Genomic DNA, 14,773 nt, shown 5'->3' with positions numbered 1-14,773 from the left:
ACTACACTACATGACTAAAATAAGAACTTTTGGAGGGTTGAACTGTTCCTAATTAAAGATCATTAAAGAATAGATCAACTTGAGATTTCATATATCTTTACACCTCAACATCTCAAATCACATCAACATGATATTCTGCAACATTTTCTGTTATTTGTGATTTCTTAAAGGCGCTGCATTGCATTATCCAGAAGATGGCAATGTTGTGTTTCCAAATTTCCTGCAACCGTCTACATGTACATGCTATACAGATGTTTGATATAAGCAGCTTTACAGAAAATCCATGAGTCTACATTACAATTTAGAGTGATCTGTTATCAGAGGTGACTGTGTCCAACTCCAAGATAATATATGTGTCCATATATCAGAAATGTACAGTTGTAAGATAATGCAAATCATGCAGTTAGCTAACATCATGTATTAATTAGGCAGAAACAATGAGCTTATTATATATATATATATATATATATATATATATATATGTGTGTGTGTGTGTGTGTGTGTGTGTGTGTGTGTGTGAAAACATGCTTATTTTCCACAAGATATTTCTCAAAGTATAAATACAAATCCAGATGTTCTTAAATTTGCACCCCTCTTTCTCTCTTATTTTCAGTTACTTCAAGTCAGAGCTGTTTTCACTTCTGTTAAAAGATCAATATTATGTTCATATAAAAATGCACTTTCAAATGAGATCAGTTGGACATGTTGATGATATTATAGAAAACCATTAATTGCCCCTGCCTTATTAAAAGCGCAGTAATTGGTCGTTTAAAGTAGGTCAGGATATGCAGATAATTGTTCTGGTATCTTTCTCAGTCGGATCGTGAAAAGTACATTTTCGATGCTATTTTGGTCAGAAACAACCCACACACTGATAGCCATGCACTCACTGACAGCTAACTGAAGAAATCACACATTATTAGAAGTGTAGGACTGTACATTTTCTTTCTCTGTCTCCTTAACAACACAATCCCTTGCAGCAGAAAATAATATGATCACAATCACAATCGTGGTTCACAAAGATGAAAATTGTGTGTGGGGGTGGGGGAAAGCAGGCGTGATTGCATCTCATTTGGTCCCAGCACCTAACCTGAGGGTTTATGTAACTCTATATGCAAATGTTTGGAACATATTAATAATCCTGAATGTGAGGAGAGAGTGATGCCAGTTTGTGATGAAATTGGATACTGGCAGCTTTTCTTTCCTTTTTCTGAGAAACTCAGGAATGCTGGCATGGATTTGAATATTGTAGGCTATCACACTTTAGTTTTTGGAGAAAAGGCGTAATGAAGACTTCTGACTGTAGGCCTATTGATATTGCAGACACTATTTTTGTTGTTGTTGAAATAAATGTTTAAAAAATTACAAATTGTACACATAAATATTAAATTAATTGAAAAAAATGTTTTGTTTAAGTTATTATGAAAGAAGTTCGATGTAGAATATAGAGAATCAGTTAAAAATCCCAGAACTGAGAGGTTCTGGGAAATCTAACACTTTTATAAATGAGGAAAAATGTAAAGAGTCATAGATAATAATTTAGTCTATTCTTTTAAATTATTATTATTGTTTTGCATAAATATAGGCCAACTTTAATGGCTTATAATAATATGTATCATCATGTAGGACTATTATTAATTTTTGGTCTATTAAATAGGTGCATGCAATTATTAGGCTACTAATCGGCGTTACTGCTAAATAGCAGAAAATTAATAAATGATCGTAACATGCGAGTTCATTGAATCTAGATTTGTTGAAATTACAAATCCTACCATAGCGAAGGTTCATGAATATTAATTAGAACGTGCTGACGTGAGGAATGAGGAAGACTGCATCTTGAATATTAATCGCTAGGGCTGACGTCGCGTGCTTGCGTCCAATCCTAAATGACTGTATCATGAATATCATTAAACAAGCCTTCACCGTTGTTGGAGCCGCCTCTTATCTAGATATAAGCACCCCTTTCTATACCACAGTAATGGTAGCGTCTGTTGGTTCGTTGGTCTCGTTTTCTTACCTTTAGAAAAAGCAGATCTGTTTCTGTTTGTTCAAATTCGCAGCTGAGGTTCGGTCTAATCTTCCCGAGCGCGAGCAGGATTTTCAAGCCGTCAAACTGGAGCCGTTCAGAATGACCATGTTTAAAGGGAAACGTCGAAATCACCGGTGTGAGTTTACGACCATCAGTGTAACTTTGAGAATGTGTTGTTTTGCATTCAGTGCATGTCTCTTTATTAGCATAAACTCGCAACTAGTCATGGAAAGCTTAATATTGGTAAACAACGGCATGTATATTTGTATTTCTTCCATGTCATTCTCACCTGTTCAGTTGCATGTTGGTAAATTCTCAGTGCTGTGCATGAGTAGTAGAGATACACATGTCTACAGGCGCATGTCACATCAGAAAGATAAGAAACATCCTCATAATGCTGATGGTAGATTCAGTTGAATCCATAGGTGCGTTCCAGTCGAGCGTAAGTGGACTTCTCGGGGTAGGCTACTCCGCCATCTTAAAGGGACAGTTCACCCAAAAATCATCGTTGTCATCGTTTACTCACCCTCATGTTGTTCCAAACCTGTATGAGTTTCTTTCTTTTGTTGAACACAAAAGAAAATATTTTGAAGAATGTTGGTTACCAGATAGTTGATGGTAGCCATTGACTTCAATAATATTAGTTTTCCTACTATGAAAGTCAATGGGTGCCATTGACTGTTTGGTTACCAACGTTCTTTGAAATATTTCAGTTTGTGTTCAGCAAAAGAAAGAAATTCATACAGGTTTGGAACAAATTGAGGGTGGGTAAATGATGACAGAATGTTAATTTATGGGTGAACTATCCCTTAAAGTGAGATTCCAACCTGAAGGGAGCGAACATGTTCAGTTCGAAGGGCACTTTTTTATTGAAAATAAATGCCTTTCTGATGTTATTAGTGATGGGAAGTTCAGATCATTTTACTGACTCTCTTGTTTGATCTCGTTCATCAAATTGAAAAAAAAAAATTCTGAGTCATTTCGTTCATTTAAGTGGCTTTAAATGTTATACTTTTAGCAGCCAAATTTCCCAAACACATCCACTTACACAATCTTGATATTCTGAATCAAGAAATCATAATGCAGTCAAAAATAATTCACAGGAAACATAAACAATTACTTTACCTTCCGAGTCTTTCGTTCATTTGTCGCGTGACAGACGCAATGAACAGACGTTCATGACAGACGTTCATGAATGACCCATCACTAGATGTTAGGCTATATGTGATAAGAAAAGTAAGTTCAGCAAAAGGCAAAATCGTACACGGGTTGATTTGCGTCAAAGCTTTCTGCCACTCGCCTTACACCATTGCTTCTGTTGACAACATGATAGCATCTTCTGTAAAGTTGTCTGGCCCGACCAGACTTCAGTGGGCGGAGTTAGTGTAAATAGCCTCTGCCAACAAGACAGACTATCTGCTTTTAAATTCCTGAGGTAAATAAAGTCAATTAAATCATTTAATTGACTTTATTTACCTCAGGAATGTTTACTATGCAGCTCCGCATGGGAAAGAAAATACACAAGATGAGACCGCTACAATTATTAAGACCATTAATGAAGAACCCGTTTACACATAGTTAATCAAATCAATTTATTTTCATAATGAATGACAATTACAGTACAGCTTGAAATCTGTTAATAGTCATTTAATAGCTGCAGTAGTCAATTAAATATACAATAAAGTCTAATAAACATGTTTAGGAGTAGGGAGCAATGAACACTGCGTACTAGGGACCCTGTCAATCGGAACGCATCGTGTGTTTTAAGTGGTCGCATGTGTGATTGTGTTACCTATTGAAACCCTTGTCAGCTCAGCTGTATTGTGTATATAATTGAAGCATGATGGATGATGGATGTTTTGGTATTTTGGGCTATTCAGGAGCTGAAATGATTCATCTTGAGTAAATGGACTGTCATTGTTCTCCTCTAATATTACATTGAGCCAGGATCAATTGAGCAATTTAAAGTGTCATAAAAAATCCCTTAATAATTCCTTTCATGACCATTCATTGTCCTCCTCTTTCTCCTCCTCCTCCTCCTCATAATCACCGTCATCACCATCATCGTCGTGATCGAACTATGCAGATAATCTATTATCAGTAACTAAACCTCTTGAGATGCATGTTAAACAGTGGCTTTGTGCACATAATAATGTGTGTTATGAGGATAGTCTGCTAATTACTTTTCTGCTCATTTTAATTTAGATGGTTATACAGTAATTTTTATGCATGCTGCTTTAATGAACTCATCTTGATCTTGTGGTGATTACTCCAATTTTATAGTGCATTATTTATATTTTTATTATTTATAGTGCAGCATTTAAAGTAGCCAGTTTGTTTATTAAATGTGGTTGTCACTCTTTAATACCTAAACCGTGACCATATGGCATCCTAAAGCAGAGTGACAACCATATTCGGCTGCTGTGAACGTAACTGTGCATCATCTATGCAAATTCTTATATTAAACAGCAGCTATATCTGCATCTTTGACACGCATAAGACTCCTAAAACTAGCACGTTCTAAAAGTAGACATTTCTAAATTTATGAACAGCCCCACACACTACTTTGTATCCCTCCTGACATTCAGATGTGGATTAGGAGGCGACGGCTTATAAAAATGATCTAAATGGAATACCAGAGCTGTTTTTACTGCTCAGTTACTACTACTAATAAAGATATTTAATTGCACCATTTTTATATATATATATATATATATATATATATATATATATATATATATATATATAATTTTTTTTTTTTTTTTTTTTTTTTTTTTTTTAATGAAATCTCCAAGTTCATAATAGCTGTTCTCACTGGGCCTGTTGTCTGCCGTGTGATAACCCTGTCAGTGCAGGTTTATAGATCTCAGAGTCACAATGCACATCTGAGTGATGGATTTGACCTGGTCATCCCTGACCCACTGGGCTGTGAGGAATGGGGCTGTGACTGTGATGAGTGTGGATTTGCTCCCAACAGCTGTTTACATTTCACAAGAGTTCCTTATAGATGCATGTCCTCTGGCCTCAAACAAAATGGATTTGCATAGGCAGCCAAAATGGCATTTCCATTTTGAGAGAATGGCAATATAATGCTCATGTTTTTGTATTTGCGCAAGCTTTATTGATATTCATACTAGAGTATAGTTTGTTTAATCCTAACTAAACTCCTCTTATTGAGATGTTCTTGTTAGTTAATTGATTTATTTAATCTAAGTGCGCAGCTGCATCACAAATATATTAGACATATTAGATCTGTCAACATCACTTAATTGTGTAATTCATTGCTTCCTGCTCTGATCATGTAAATTCACACAGCCCAGCTGTTGTACCTGTTGGTGCAAATCAATTCCAGCTATAGGTGTATGGCAGATTTCTTACTAGTGCTATATCAGATGGATTATTTCAGCAGTGTCAGGAGAACAAAGACAGCGAATGAGTGGAAAAGCTGTACGAGACATCCAGTCAAAAAATAAAGAGTCCTTGGGTTGTAAATGGAAAAAGAATGAGCTTCCCCCAAGACTAAAACATGTGCTTTCTGTCACTATGTGCTTCCCGTTCTTAATTTTGTGGAAATCCCAGTCAAGCAGAATGCAGGCTATTTCGAGCAACAGGCCCAATGCAAGGGCACTTGATCGGTTTTCTGGTTCAAATACTCTAGTTTATGAACTAAATTCCTCCATTATAAAATGGTGTGCACTTCCACAAAATTCTGTTTAATTTAGAGTAAAAATTGGCAGCTTGGCATCACAATCTTAACTTTGGTCTTTAAATCCTAGCTGGACGATGAATACTGTGGTTTTGTTCTAAAATCTCTCGCTGATCTGTGGTTCAAAGCATGGAAACAGGATTTTGTTAGGATATTTTGCTGTAACTGATTTAGTGCAAAGGATAATTCCTCAGCCCGATTATCATCAAAAGGCATGATCGTTTCATACGGCTGGATTATCAGAGAGAATCCGCATGGGAGATGTTTATGTTTGCTGTAGCTGCTCACATCTCGCCATATGCGTCTGATCACCGACTATAAGCCCGTTAACACCCCAAACCCTCAGGCGCCTGCAGTGCTTCATTATTTACTCATTTAAAGTTTGTGCTTGATGTTTTGGCTTAATATTGTCTGCAGCAGAGTTATTTTACAGAGGTCCCTTCAGATTTAGGGCTGGATGACTTGGTCACACTGTATAGATGCAACTTCAAGAAATAAAGCAGTCCTTGTTTGAGAGGTCTGCGCTGACGTGAGATGAGTGTTGCCAGACTTGAAACATTTAATTAGGTCAGTAAAGGAATTTTAAATGAATGCATAAGTAAGCCACATTCAACTCTGCGGAAAATCTCTTGCATATAGACCCTTTCGTGGTCGCTACATTTTCTGTTAAAGGAATAGTTCATCCAAAAATGAATATTATCATAATTTACTCACTTTCATGTAGATGCATGTTGCAAAACCATTCGACTTGCTTTCATCCATAGAAGACAAAACAAGATGTTCGCAGCATGCTGCCCTTTTAATCAGGGGTTGTCAATTTCTAAATAGCTCCTTAAAAGTAGATGAGATTAGATGCGGTGTTTTCTTGAGAGAACAGTGAGAAAGATGAACATACACTACACATATCAAATGCATCAGCTTAATTATAGGTATACCTCCTGCTGAATATCAGGATTTAAACAGATGTCCCATGGAGATGTTGCAGAGTCTATGGCTGGTAGAGAAAGTGTGTGTGTATACCTTACTTTCACTGTGACTTTCAGATGTGACAGTGTGCTAAGTGGAAGAAAATGAAGGTTTGGCTGTAAGTAGCAGTCTGCTTGCTCTTCTCTTTAGCAAGCAGCAAAACAGATGGCAACTCAGGATAAATCAGCACCCAGCTGGGGTATAGATAGATAGATAGATAGATAGATAGATAGATAGATAGATAGATAGATAGATAGATAGATAGATAGATAGATAGATAGATAGATAGATAGATAGATAGATAGATAGATTTAAATAAAAATAAAGATTAGAATTTTATTTTATTATTGCATTACATTGCATTGTAAGTGCTATAATGCAGTTATATTTTCACGTGTTTTTGTCAGTTGTGTATTTCCTCCACTACATTCCAGTTGAGAACAGAATAAAAGTGCACAAGCGTCACTTTAAATTAAGTAGTTTGATTCCATTCACTTCCCATTCATTCTGCACATATTTCAGTTTCACCAGTCACCCCTTCTCTCTCCTTTTCTAAGAAACCATTTAAAGTTCCCCAGTAGTCAAACATTTTATCCCTTAAAACTCATCTTTGATCACCAAAATGACATATTGAAACGTTTTTCCTTGAAAATAAAATTATTCATGCCTTATAATAGCTTGAATGTAACTCTACACCCTTGCCTCAATTAGTATACGCGTGTCTATGAATATGCATATCCCCGCCTCCACTCACTCACACCAGCTCAGAGATCCACCCGTTGACGATCACACGTTGACCTGATTGGTTAGTTTGTGACGTCAGTTTTGAGACTGTCTTTGGTCCACCGCAGTTTTAAGGAGAAAATACTCAGCAGTGGTTGAATTATGAATCTGCACATGGTTTGTCAAGCATATTAAAAACACCACATAGACATATAAACAACATTAAAAGCTTGATTTTCACCAAGGGGGCCTTCAAGTATTTTGATCTCAGAAATGCTTGCATCTTAATACAGTGGTTCTCGAATTGTTTTAAAATGGATGTCAAGGGGTGACCATGAATTGCATATTATAGTGAACTGCACGGTCCCCCCAGTATGCAGAATTGCATGACATAGGCTGAATAGGAAAATTACCATTTTGTAAATACGTTATCATGTGTAGAAGTGATTTACTGAACACACACTGGGACAAAAATTGCAGTAGTTTTAGCCATATTGCCTAGTGAACAAAATACAATGGAGTTTGATTAGATGCATAACTGAAGGTGTTTCTCCTATTTTTAAAAGCCTATTTATATTGCTGTCCAACTGTGTATATATATATATATATATATATATATATGGCCCAGTCTGTTGTGATTAGTCTACCACTTACAGTGTGTGTTGGAAACATCTGATTCACAGTGATAAGAACATTTACTATGGTGTCGTTTTTATGGTAATATCTGAATATGGTGGTGATATATGGAAAGGTAACATCCGGAAAAAAGCATAATGGGGCACTTCAATAAACCAGAGATTCAGAGGAGATACTGACCTCATCATTTCCTCTCAGTGAACCCTCTGTGTATTTATGTTTTTGCATAGTCTGCCTGACTCTGCCACAGTAATTGCAAGATTTTTGTGATTAATGGTTGTACACAGCTGTGTTTGTAAGGTCAAACTGAGAAGAGATCGGACAAGGTGGTGGAAGATGCAAGTTGTTCTTCATAGAGAGGAAAAAAAAAAAGCATGATATACAGAGAGAACCAACACAACAAATCAAAAGCAGCTTTTCATTCTTGAGGGTTGTTGTCTTGAGGTTAAAATTGTTACACTCATGAAGTTCCACTAACGTTTGACAACCCAATGCGTTTTATCTTTATTTTGAACAGTGTATATAATTTTGTGCTTGTGAAAAAGTGTGCTATATAAAAAAGCGTGCTTGTGCTTTCTTTAAAATAAATGCCACTCAGTTTGATCATTTTATCTAATGCAGTGACATTCATGTCATTCGTTATTTTTTATTTTACTTTTTGGAACCGCTCTAAACACTGCTTATGTTAAATAAAAAATGTTTGTGAATAAGACCTTGGTATCTCCATTGAAAATAGGGCTTGTTTCAGATGCTGCGGATGTCTCTTTGTGAGTATCCGTCTCAATGGAAAGCTTTCATGATGTTTCGATCCAAACAGTGAAAAAGAGCCACTCCCCCCCTCAGCCAGCCCAGGGTTCAGGACCACGGAGAGCTCCTCTCGGCTCGGCCTGTCTCCAGGCAACCATTACAAATTCCAATGAGCGGATGCAGATGAAATGAGAGATTTCCCTCGTGTCCACAGCTATGACCCTTTTGTGACTACCATCAATCAGCGTAAAAATGAAAAATAGATGTCACCCTGCTGCATCTCTTTCCTTTATTGGACAGATACCCTTGCACAGGTGATGCATACATCTGAAGCAAGCAAACAGATGCTTTATCAAATGGAAATCGGAACCTGATTTCTCCTAAAAGCATGATGCTTATTCTGCTGTATGGAGTGAGTTTGGCTAGACCGTGTGTGAGTCACTCCGTGAGCCGATGTGCTTGAGCATTTACACCAGATCAGCATATATAACAGGATTTCTGTAAGAAAATACTTTCTGAAAAGGCTTCATGTTTCCTGTCATATTTTATCCTCTCGATTTGATCCCATAACACCAGTCGCAACAGGCTTTGTAAAAATTGCAACAAATATATCCTTGTTTGCTTGTTTTGCTGCTATCATTTTAAAATTGTGTTTTCGAATGTGACTGGAATCTTTAAAACGGCAAACTACATTTCTATTTAAATTGTAGATAGTATACATACTGTGCGGTATACATTGAGCAGTATGCATGTTTTTTATTTTAACATTGCCATTGTGTTTATTATTATTATTATTATTATTATTAGAAATGTATTTGTAAAAACAAATATGGTAACACTTAAAATATGTAATTTTTTGGCCGCTAGGGGTCGCTAACCTCTTACAATAACAAAGGCATATGTTGATGACGTATAAGCAGAATTATGGAACTTGCCGTCATGCCGAAGGATCTAATAATGTTTATGGATGAGTGAATACATTGATGTTTTTAACATGACTGTGGTATGAAGCAGGTCATGATTGCTAATGAGAGACAGATATCTGCACCACACGCGAGTCCCGCGGATATAAAGGACATTTCATTCTACCGAACTAACTTACCCGCAAGTGCTGAATAATACTCAGTCACACAGGTCAATTTATTAGACGAACTAAACTTGTGAGGTAACGCAGTGCTGTTTCACTTGGTCTACACTTTCACACTAAACTGCATTTGAGTGTGTTGAAAATTATAATGTTATTCTATGTGTTAGTTCTGTATGAGACTAGCAGTAATTAACATTAGAATAACATACTGACCATATTCTAACATTTCATCATGTTGAGATATATAACATTGATTAGATTTATGTACATTTGCTCACCTCTACATTTGCACGTCTCTGTCAAGTCGAAGTTAGTAGACGTGGAGCTCTCGGCATCTCGAAAACGCCACGCTGATATTAATCCTCGTTTAGTTCTCCTTTTGTCCCAAAGTCTGCTTGCCATGGTCCATAATTTTGAACGAAACGACAACAGCGTGAGCGTGCCGCTAGACGTAACGCAGTTGTCCACGTCTGTCGCCATGGTTACTGTGGCATTACGAGCGGAAACCAGGGATAACGCGGATATTATGTCATTGACAGGGCGACAGGGACGAGCCATTATTTAAAATTGGAATTTCTCTGAAATTAAAAATCTTTGGGAACTTTTGGGATATTGTAAGTACACAACTGCAGGAAATATATCACACTGTGCAAGTGATTTTTGGATATTCTATTACAAAAATCTTACATATTGTAGCTTTAACGTCTCATTTATTAACAGTAGTTAATGCATGAACTAACAAGAGGCAATATATTTGTATCGCATTTATTAACCTTTGTTAATGCTAGTTAATAAAAATAACTAATATTTATAGATACAACTTTTGATTTTAATAATGTATTAGTAAATGTTGAGATTATCATTAACTAAGATTAATCAATGCTGCAGAAGTATTTTTTGTTTTTAGGTTATGTTAACTGTATGTAATGTAAATAACAAATGTTAACAAGTGAAACCTTATTGTAAAGTGTTACCAAAAATATTTAAATAGAAATTTATTCACATGCTTGTTTTTCATATTATAGTGGGTATTTATTTATTTTATTTGATCAAAAATGTTTAAGGAACAGGAACTCTGCCTGCATAATCTTCACAGCTGAAAGTACTTCCACTATCAGTGTGAGATTTCAGAGCTACAGTACAAGATGTGAATGTAACCATATCGCATTCATCTTAAAGCATTGCTATGGCAGAGTTTCCCCCCTGAACCCCCTTGTATTGCAGCACCGGTGTGTTTTTGTGATGGAGGAGCGCTGGGTAGTGAGGGTCAGATGGTGGAGATAATTCTCAAAGATGTTCTGTGCTTTGTGTGCTATCGTTCAAGGATGATGGTTTGATAAGAAATGCTTTAATGTACATATAGATGCACCAATGTCAAGTGCTTCATCATTCCTTCTCTTCCTATTCATCCCTTCTTTCTTTTACTGCAGCAGGGAAATTAAGGGGGGTTTTTTTGGTATGTTTTTATCTACAGCTCCTTTAAAGATGAGCTCTGTGGATTACAAATTGCACAAAATTGACTGAAATATGTTGGCCTGCAGATTTGAGCATGCACAACACAAAAAATGTACTTGGACACACTAAAAAATATATCTATGAATGTCATTGCATTAGTTAAAGGAATACCAAACCATGTTGCATTTATTTTAGAGATACAAGAAAGCCAAAACATACTTTTCAAGCAGAATATTTTGAATTTACGTGAAGCAATATGGTGTGAATGAACCATTGCTGCTATCAGCTATTTGCATGAAATGCCTTTTCACAAAATGTTTCCTTATAAGAAAGTTCTGTTTGCCTGCTATATGTGAATTGCATTTCTAATGGACTGCATTTCTCATAGAAATCTCATTCAAGAGGTGTATTGCACAACATTTTTAGATATTATATATATTTTCTTGTTTTACAATCCTAGGGTACCAATTATTTACTAAACCTCAAACAGGCACCACATTGTTCTACCCATCATGCTTCAGTCATTAAAGGCTGCATGGATTTATTTGGCTATAGTCGTGGTTTGAAAAACAGAACCGACAACCTTAATTTTAATCAGCTGGGAAAAATAATTTTGAAAGCGATTCTGACGGTGTCATTCCTCTTTGTCGTTATCATTAGTTGTGGTGTGGACTCTTTTACATTTAGAACAGCTTTTTAAATTATCTTTATCGATTCGTTATAGCTATCGTCCTTTGTGTGAACCGGTGTTATTTATTTTTATTTTTTATTATAGTTTAATATTTTGAATCTGCTTTTATTTTATGCGTTTAGTTTTCATGTTAATTTTAGTTACATTTTTTTTAAAAGAAATTTTGTTATGCCTTTTTGTCATTTTATTAGTTTTATATATTTATTTTAAATATTGCTATTTAGGTTTAATTTATAGTTCATAATTTTAGTGCTTCAACTGGTTACACTTTATTTTAAGGTGTCCTTGTTAGTATAATCATACATTTAAGTTCTGAGTAGGGTAAGGGTTTGGTTTAGGTTTTGGTAGTAATACTGTAGTAAGTACATGTAACGTAAGAAGGACACTGTAAAATAAAGTGTTACCCTTCAACATATTTCAGTTTATTACCAAGGCAACATTTCAACATTTTTTTAAACTAATATTTATATTTTAATTTCTGTTTTAATATACAGCCATGTTATTGGTAGCACTTTATTTTCACAGTCCTGTTCCCCATGTACATATTATGTAAACCATGTTTTAATAGTTCTAGTTTTTGGTATCGATTATAACCCTGGCGTGAACGGGCCTTAAGTATGCAAAGAGAACTCATTTCTACAGGTGTTTGACTTTGAATTCTTCTGTTTCTGCAGATATTAATATGGCCGGAGAGCCCAAACCCTACAGGCCTAAAGCGGGATCCAAGCGACCCCTTACTGCTGTCTACAGGTGGGTGTTTTTTATATTGAAGTAGGGCAACATATGACTATACTTGTATATACAAAACTCATTCTGACTGTGTGAATTTGACTTCAGATGATAACATACTGCAGTGTAAATGAAATCCCTTCGCCGTTCTTGCATGCGCCCTTGTTAGGAGAGCTGAGGTAGAGCGGATTAAAGTCTGCTTGGTGTGGCTGAATGAAGCCGTCAGCACATTTGTCATATTATCAGGTTTATATAACAGAACAACCCGCGGTCTTATCAGCACATTCATTCAATTGCTGAAGTTGCAGTTGTGTCTCACAGGTTCGGTTAGCTTGTTGAACTCCTATAGGAAGCGAAAAGCTCCAGACACATCTGTGAAAACTAGCCAAGCAGGAAATGAGTGAAAAATCAATGCTTGAAAAGGTATTAGGCATTTACTCCTTTATTGGCAAGCTTTTATGGGGATTCAGAGCATTTTATTGCAAACAATAAATACTAACTAATGCTAAATAAATAGTGACTGGACCATGAAACAATTACTGAATTAACAATGTTTCTGTTTGCAGCCATAAATGTAATGGAAATGTTTTTTCTTTTCTTTTCTTTGCACATAGCAAAGAATAGTAATGAAACATTAATTAGTTTAAGAATTTTTGCCAATTCAATTACTTATGAGCCATAAGAGTGTCCTTTCATGGACTGTAGCTTATTTTGGTTCTCTTTTGTTACATTTTACTTTAGCTGATTTAGGGTTTTTAATTCTTTATTTCTCGTTCTCATTGTATTTTTGAAATTCATTAAGTCTTGATTTGCATTTCAAATTGACTAACGCAACCCATCCATTATTTAATCAGAGGTATAGGCTTAATTAGGAGATTACGACAGGAGCAAACCAACAAAGAATAGCTTTGAATGTTAATTAGTTTGGAATGAAATGGTCAAAAGAACGGAGATGCCAATAATGGAATATAATGAGGTTGTGTTTTGGAAATGGTCCCAAAATCATTCTTTCTCCACTTTCTATAGTTGACTGGATATTCATAATATGCATGACATGTATTTAAATGCTCAATTGCATTAAGTTTGACCTTGTTCGCTTCCTTAATATTTGTCCTGATGTTACGTGCACAATTAATCATTAGTTTCCATCCAGCTATTTTATGTGCATTTTTGGGTTATTGTATTAAAAAAAACGCTGAATGGAACCGCAAAGATGCACATAAGTTCTAAAAATGTGCATAAAAAAAAAACTGATGTGCTCAATTGAGGTGGATTAGACACATAAACTACAATGGAAACACATTTACCAAATAAATCCATTGCTCAGCAATTGATCAATCTCAACAGTGGATGTGATTGGATAACGGGACTAACCAGCGGACCAGTTTCATCAACATTTAATCTCAAATTAGACACTTTTTTTTTTCCCCCGAAGGAATGTACACTGCGTTGAAGGCGTATCAGTTCAAGAACGTTAATTACGCTGGGAATCGAATGCATGCTCTACTGTTTGAGCTTCAGGAAAGCACACAAAAATAAAACAAAATCAAAAATTGTAATTATTAAAAAAAGTTACAATACTGTTTATAATATTTAAAATATTTGTTAAATACCTTTTTTAAAATAATTTTGTTCTCATGTTTATTTTTTATTGTTGTATTGAATCCAGTTAGGGTCAATTTGACCCACAACCCAGAATTCGAATGTAATGCAAGGGTTAAAAGGTCAAATGTTTTTGCTTTTCCATGTTTTTTGCCCTTTTTAACATGCAGAACTTGATTATCAGATTTTATTCATGTTTGATCCAGTGCTTAAAATCCAGGTATTAAAGCGAAGGCAGACAGAGTACAGTACCCAGACATTCTGAAATTCAAGTTTAACTATTCCCTCTAATTTTCATGCTGAAAGTTTAAGTTGTAAAATAATTCAAAACCACGGTTTCATATTCTATTTCACTGCACTGTACATGAAATAAAAATGACTGAAGAAGAATCCCTGTTGCTT

General features: G+C 35.6%; 1 protein-coding gene across 8 annotated transcripts in view; it reads left to right on the top strand.

Annotated features, from left to right (window-relative positions):
- Positions 1–14,773, top strand: part of LOC311075851 (RALY RNA binding protein like) — a gene marked incomplete at its 5' end in the record, with an annotated part of 121,692 nt that overhangs the window by 95,252 nt on the left and 11,667 nt on the right. For 5 of the 8 annotated variants that reach the window (XM_084103494.1, XM_084103493.1, XM_084103490.1 and 2 more), the window contains one exon: positions 12,715–12,790. In XM_084103494.1, the coding sequence (XP_083959620.1) occupies positions 12,715–12,790 (76 nt within the window). Of the gene's footprint in view, positions 1–1,888; positions 2,166–12,714; positions 12,791–14,773 lie in introns of those variants that run through there. The other 3 variants (XM_084103496.1, XM_084103497.1, XM_084103495.1) reach the window with 2 other exon arrangements.

The sequence above is a fragment of the Abramis brama genome, assembly GCF_963993115.1.
Source record: "Abramis brama genome assembly, chromosome: 24".
Lineage (NCBI taxonomy): Eukaryota > Metazoa > Chordata > Actinopteri > Cypriniformes > Leuciscidae > Abramis > Abramis brama.
This window is presented reverse-complemented; position numbering and strand designations above follow the sequence as displayed.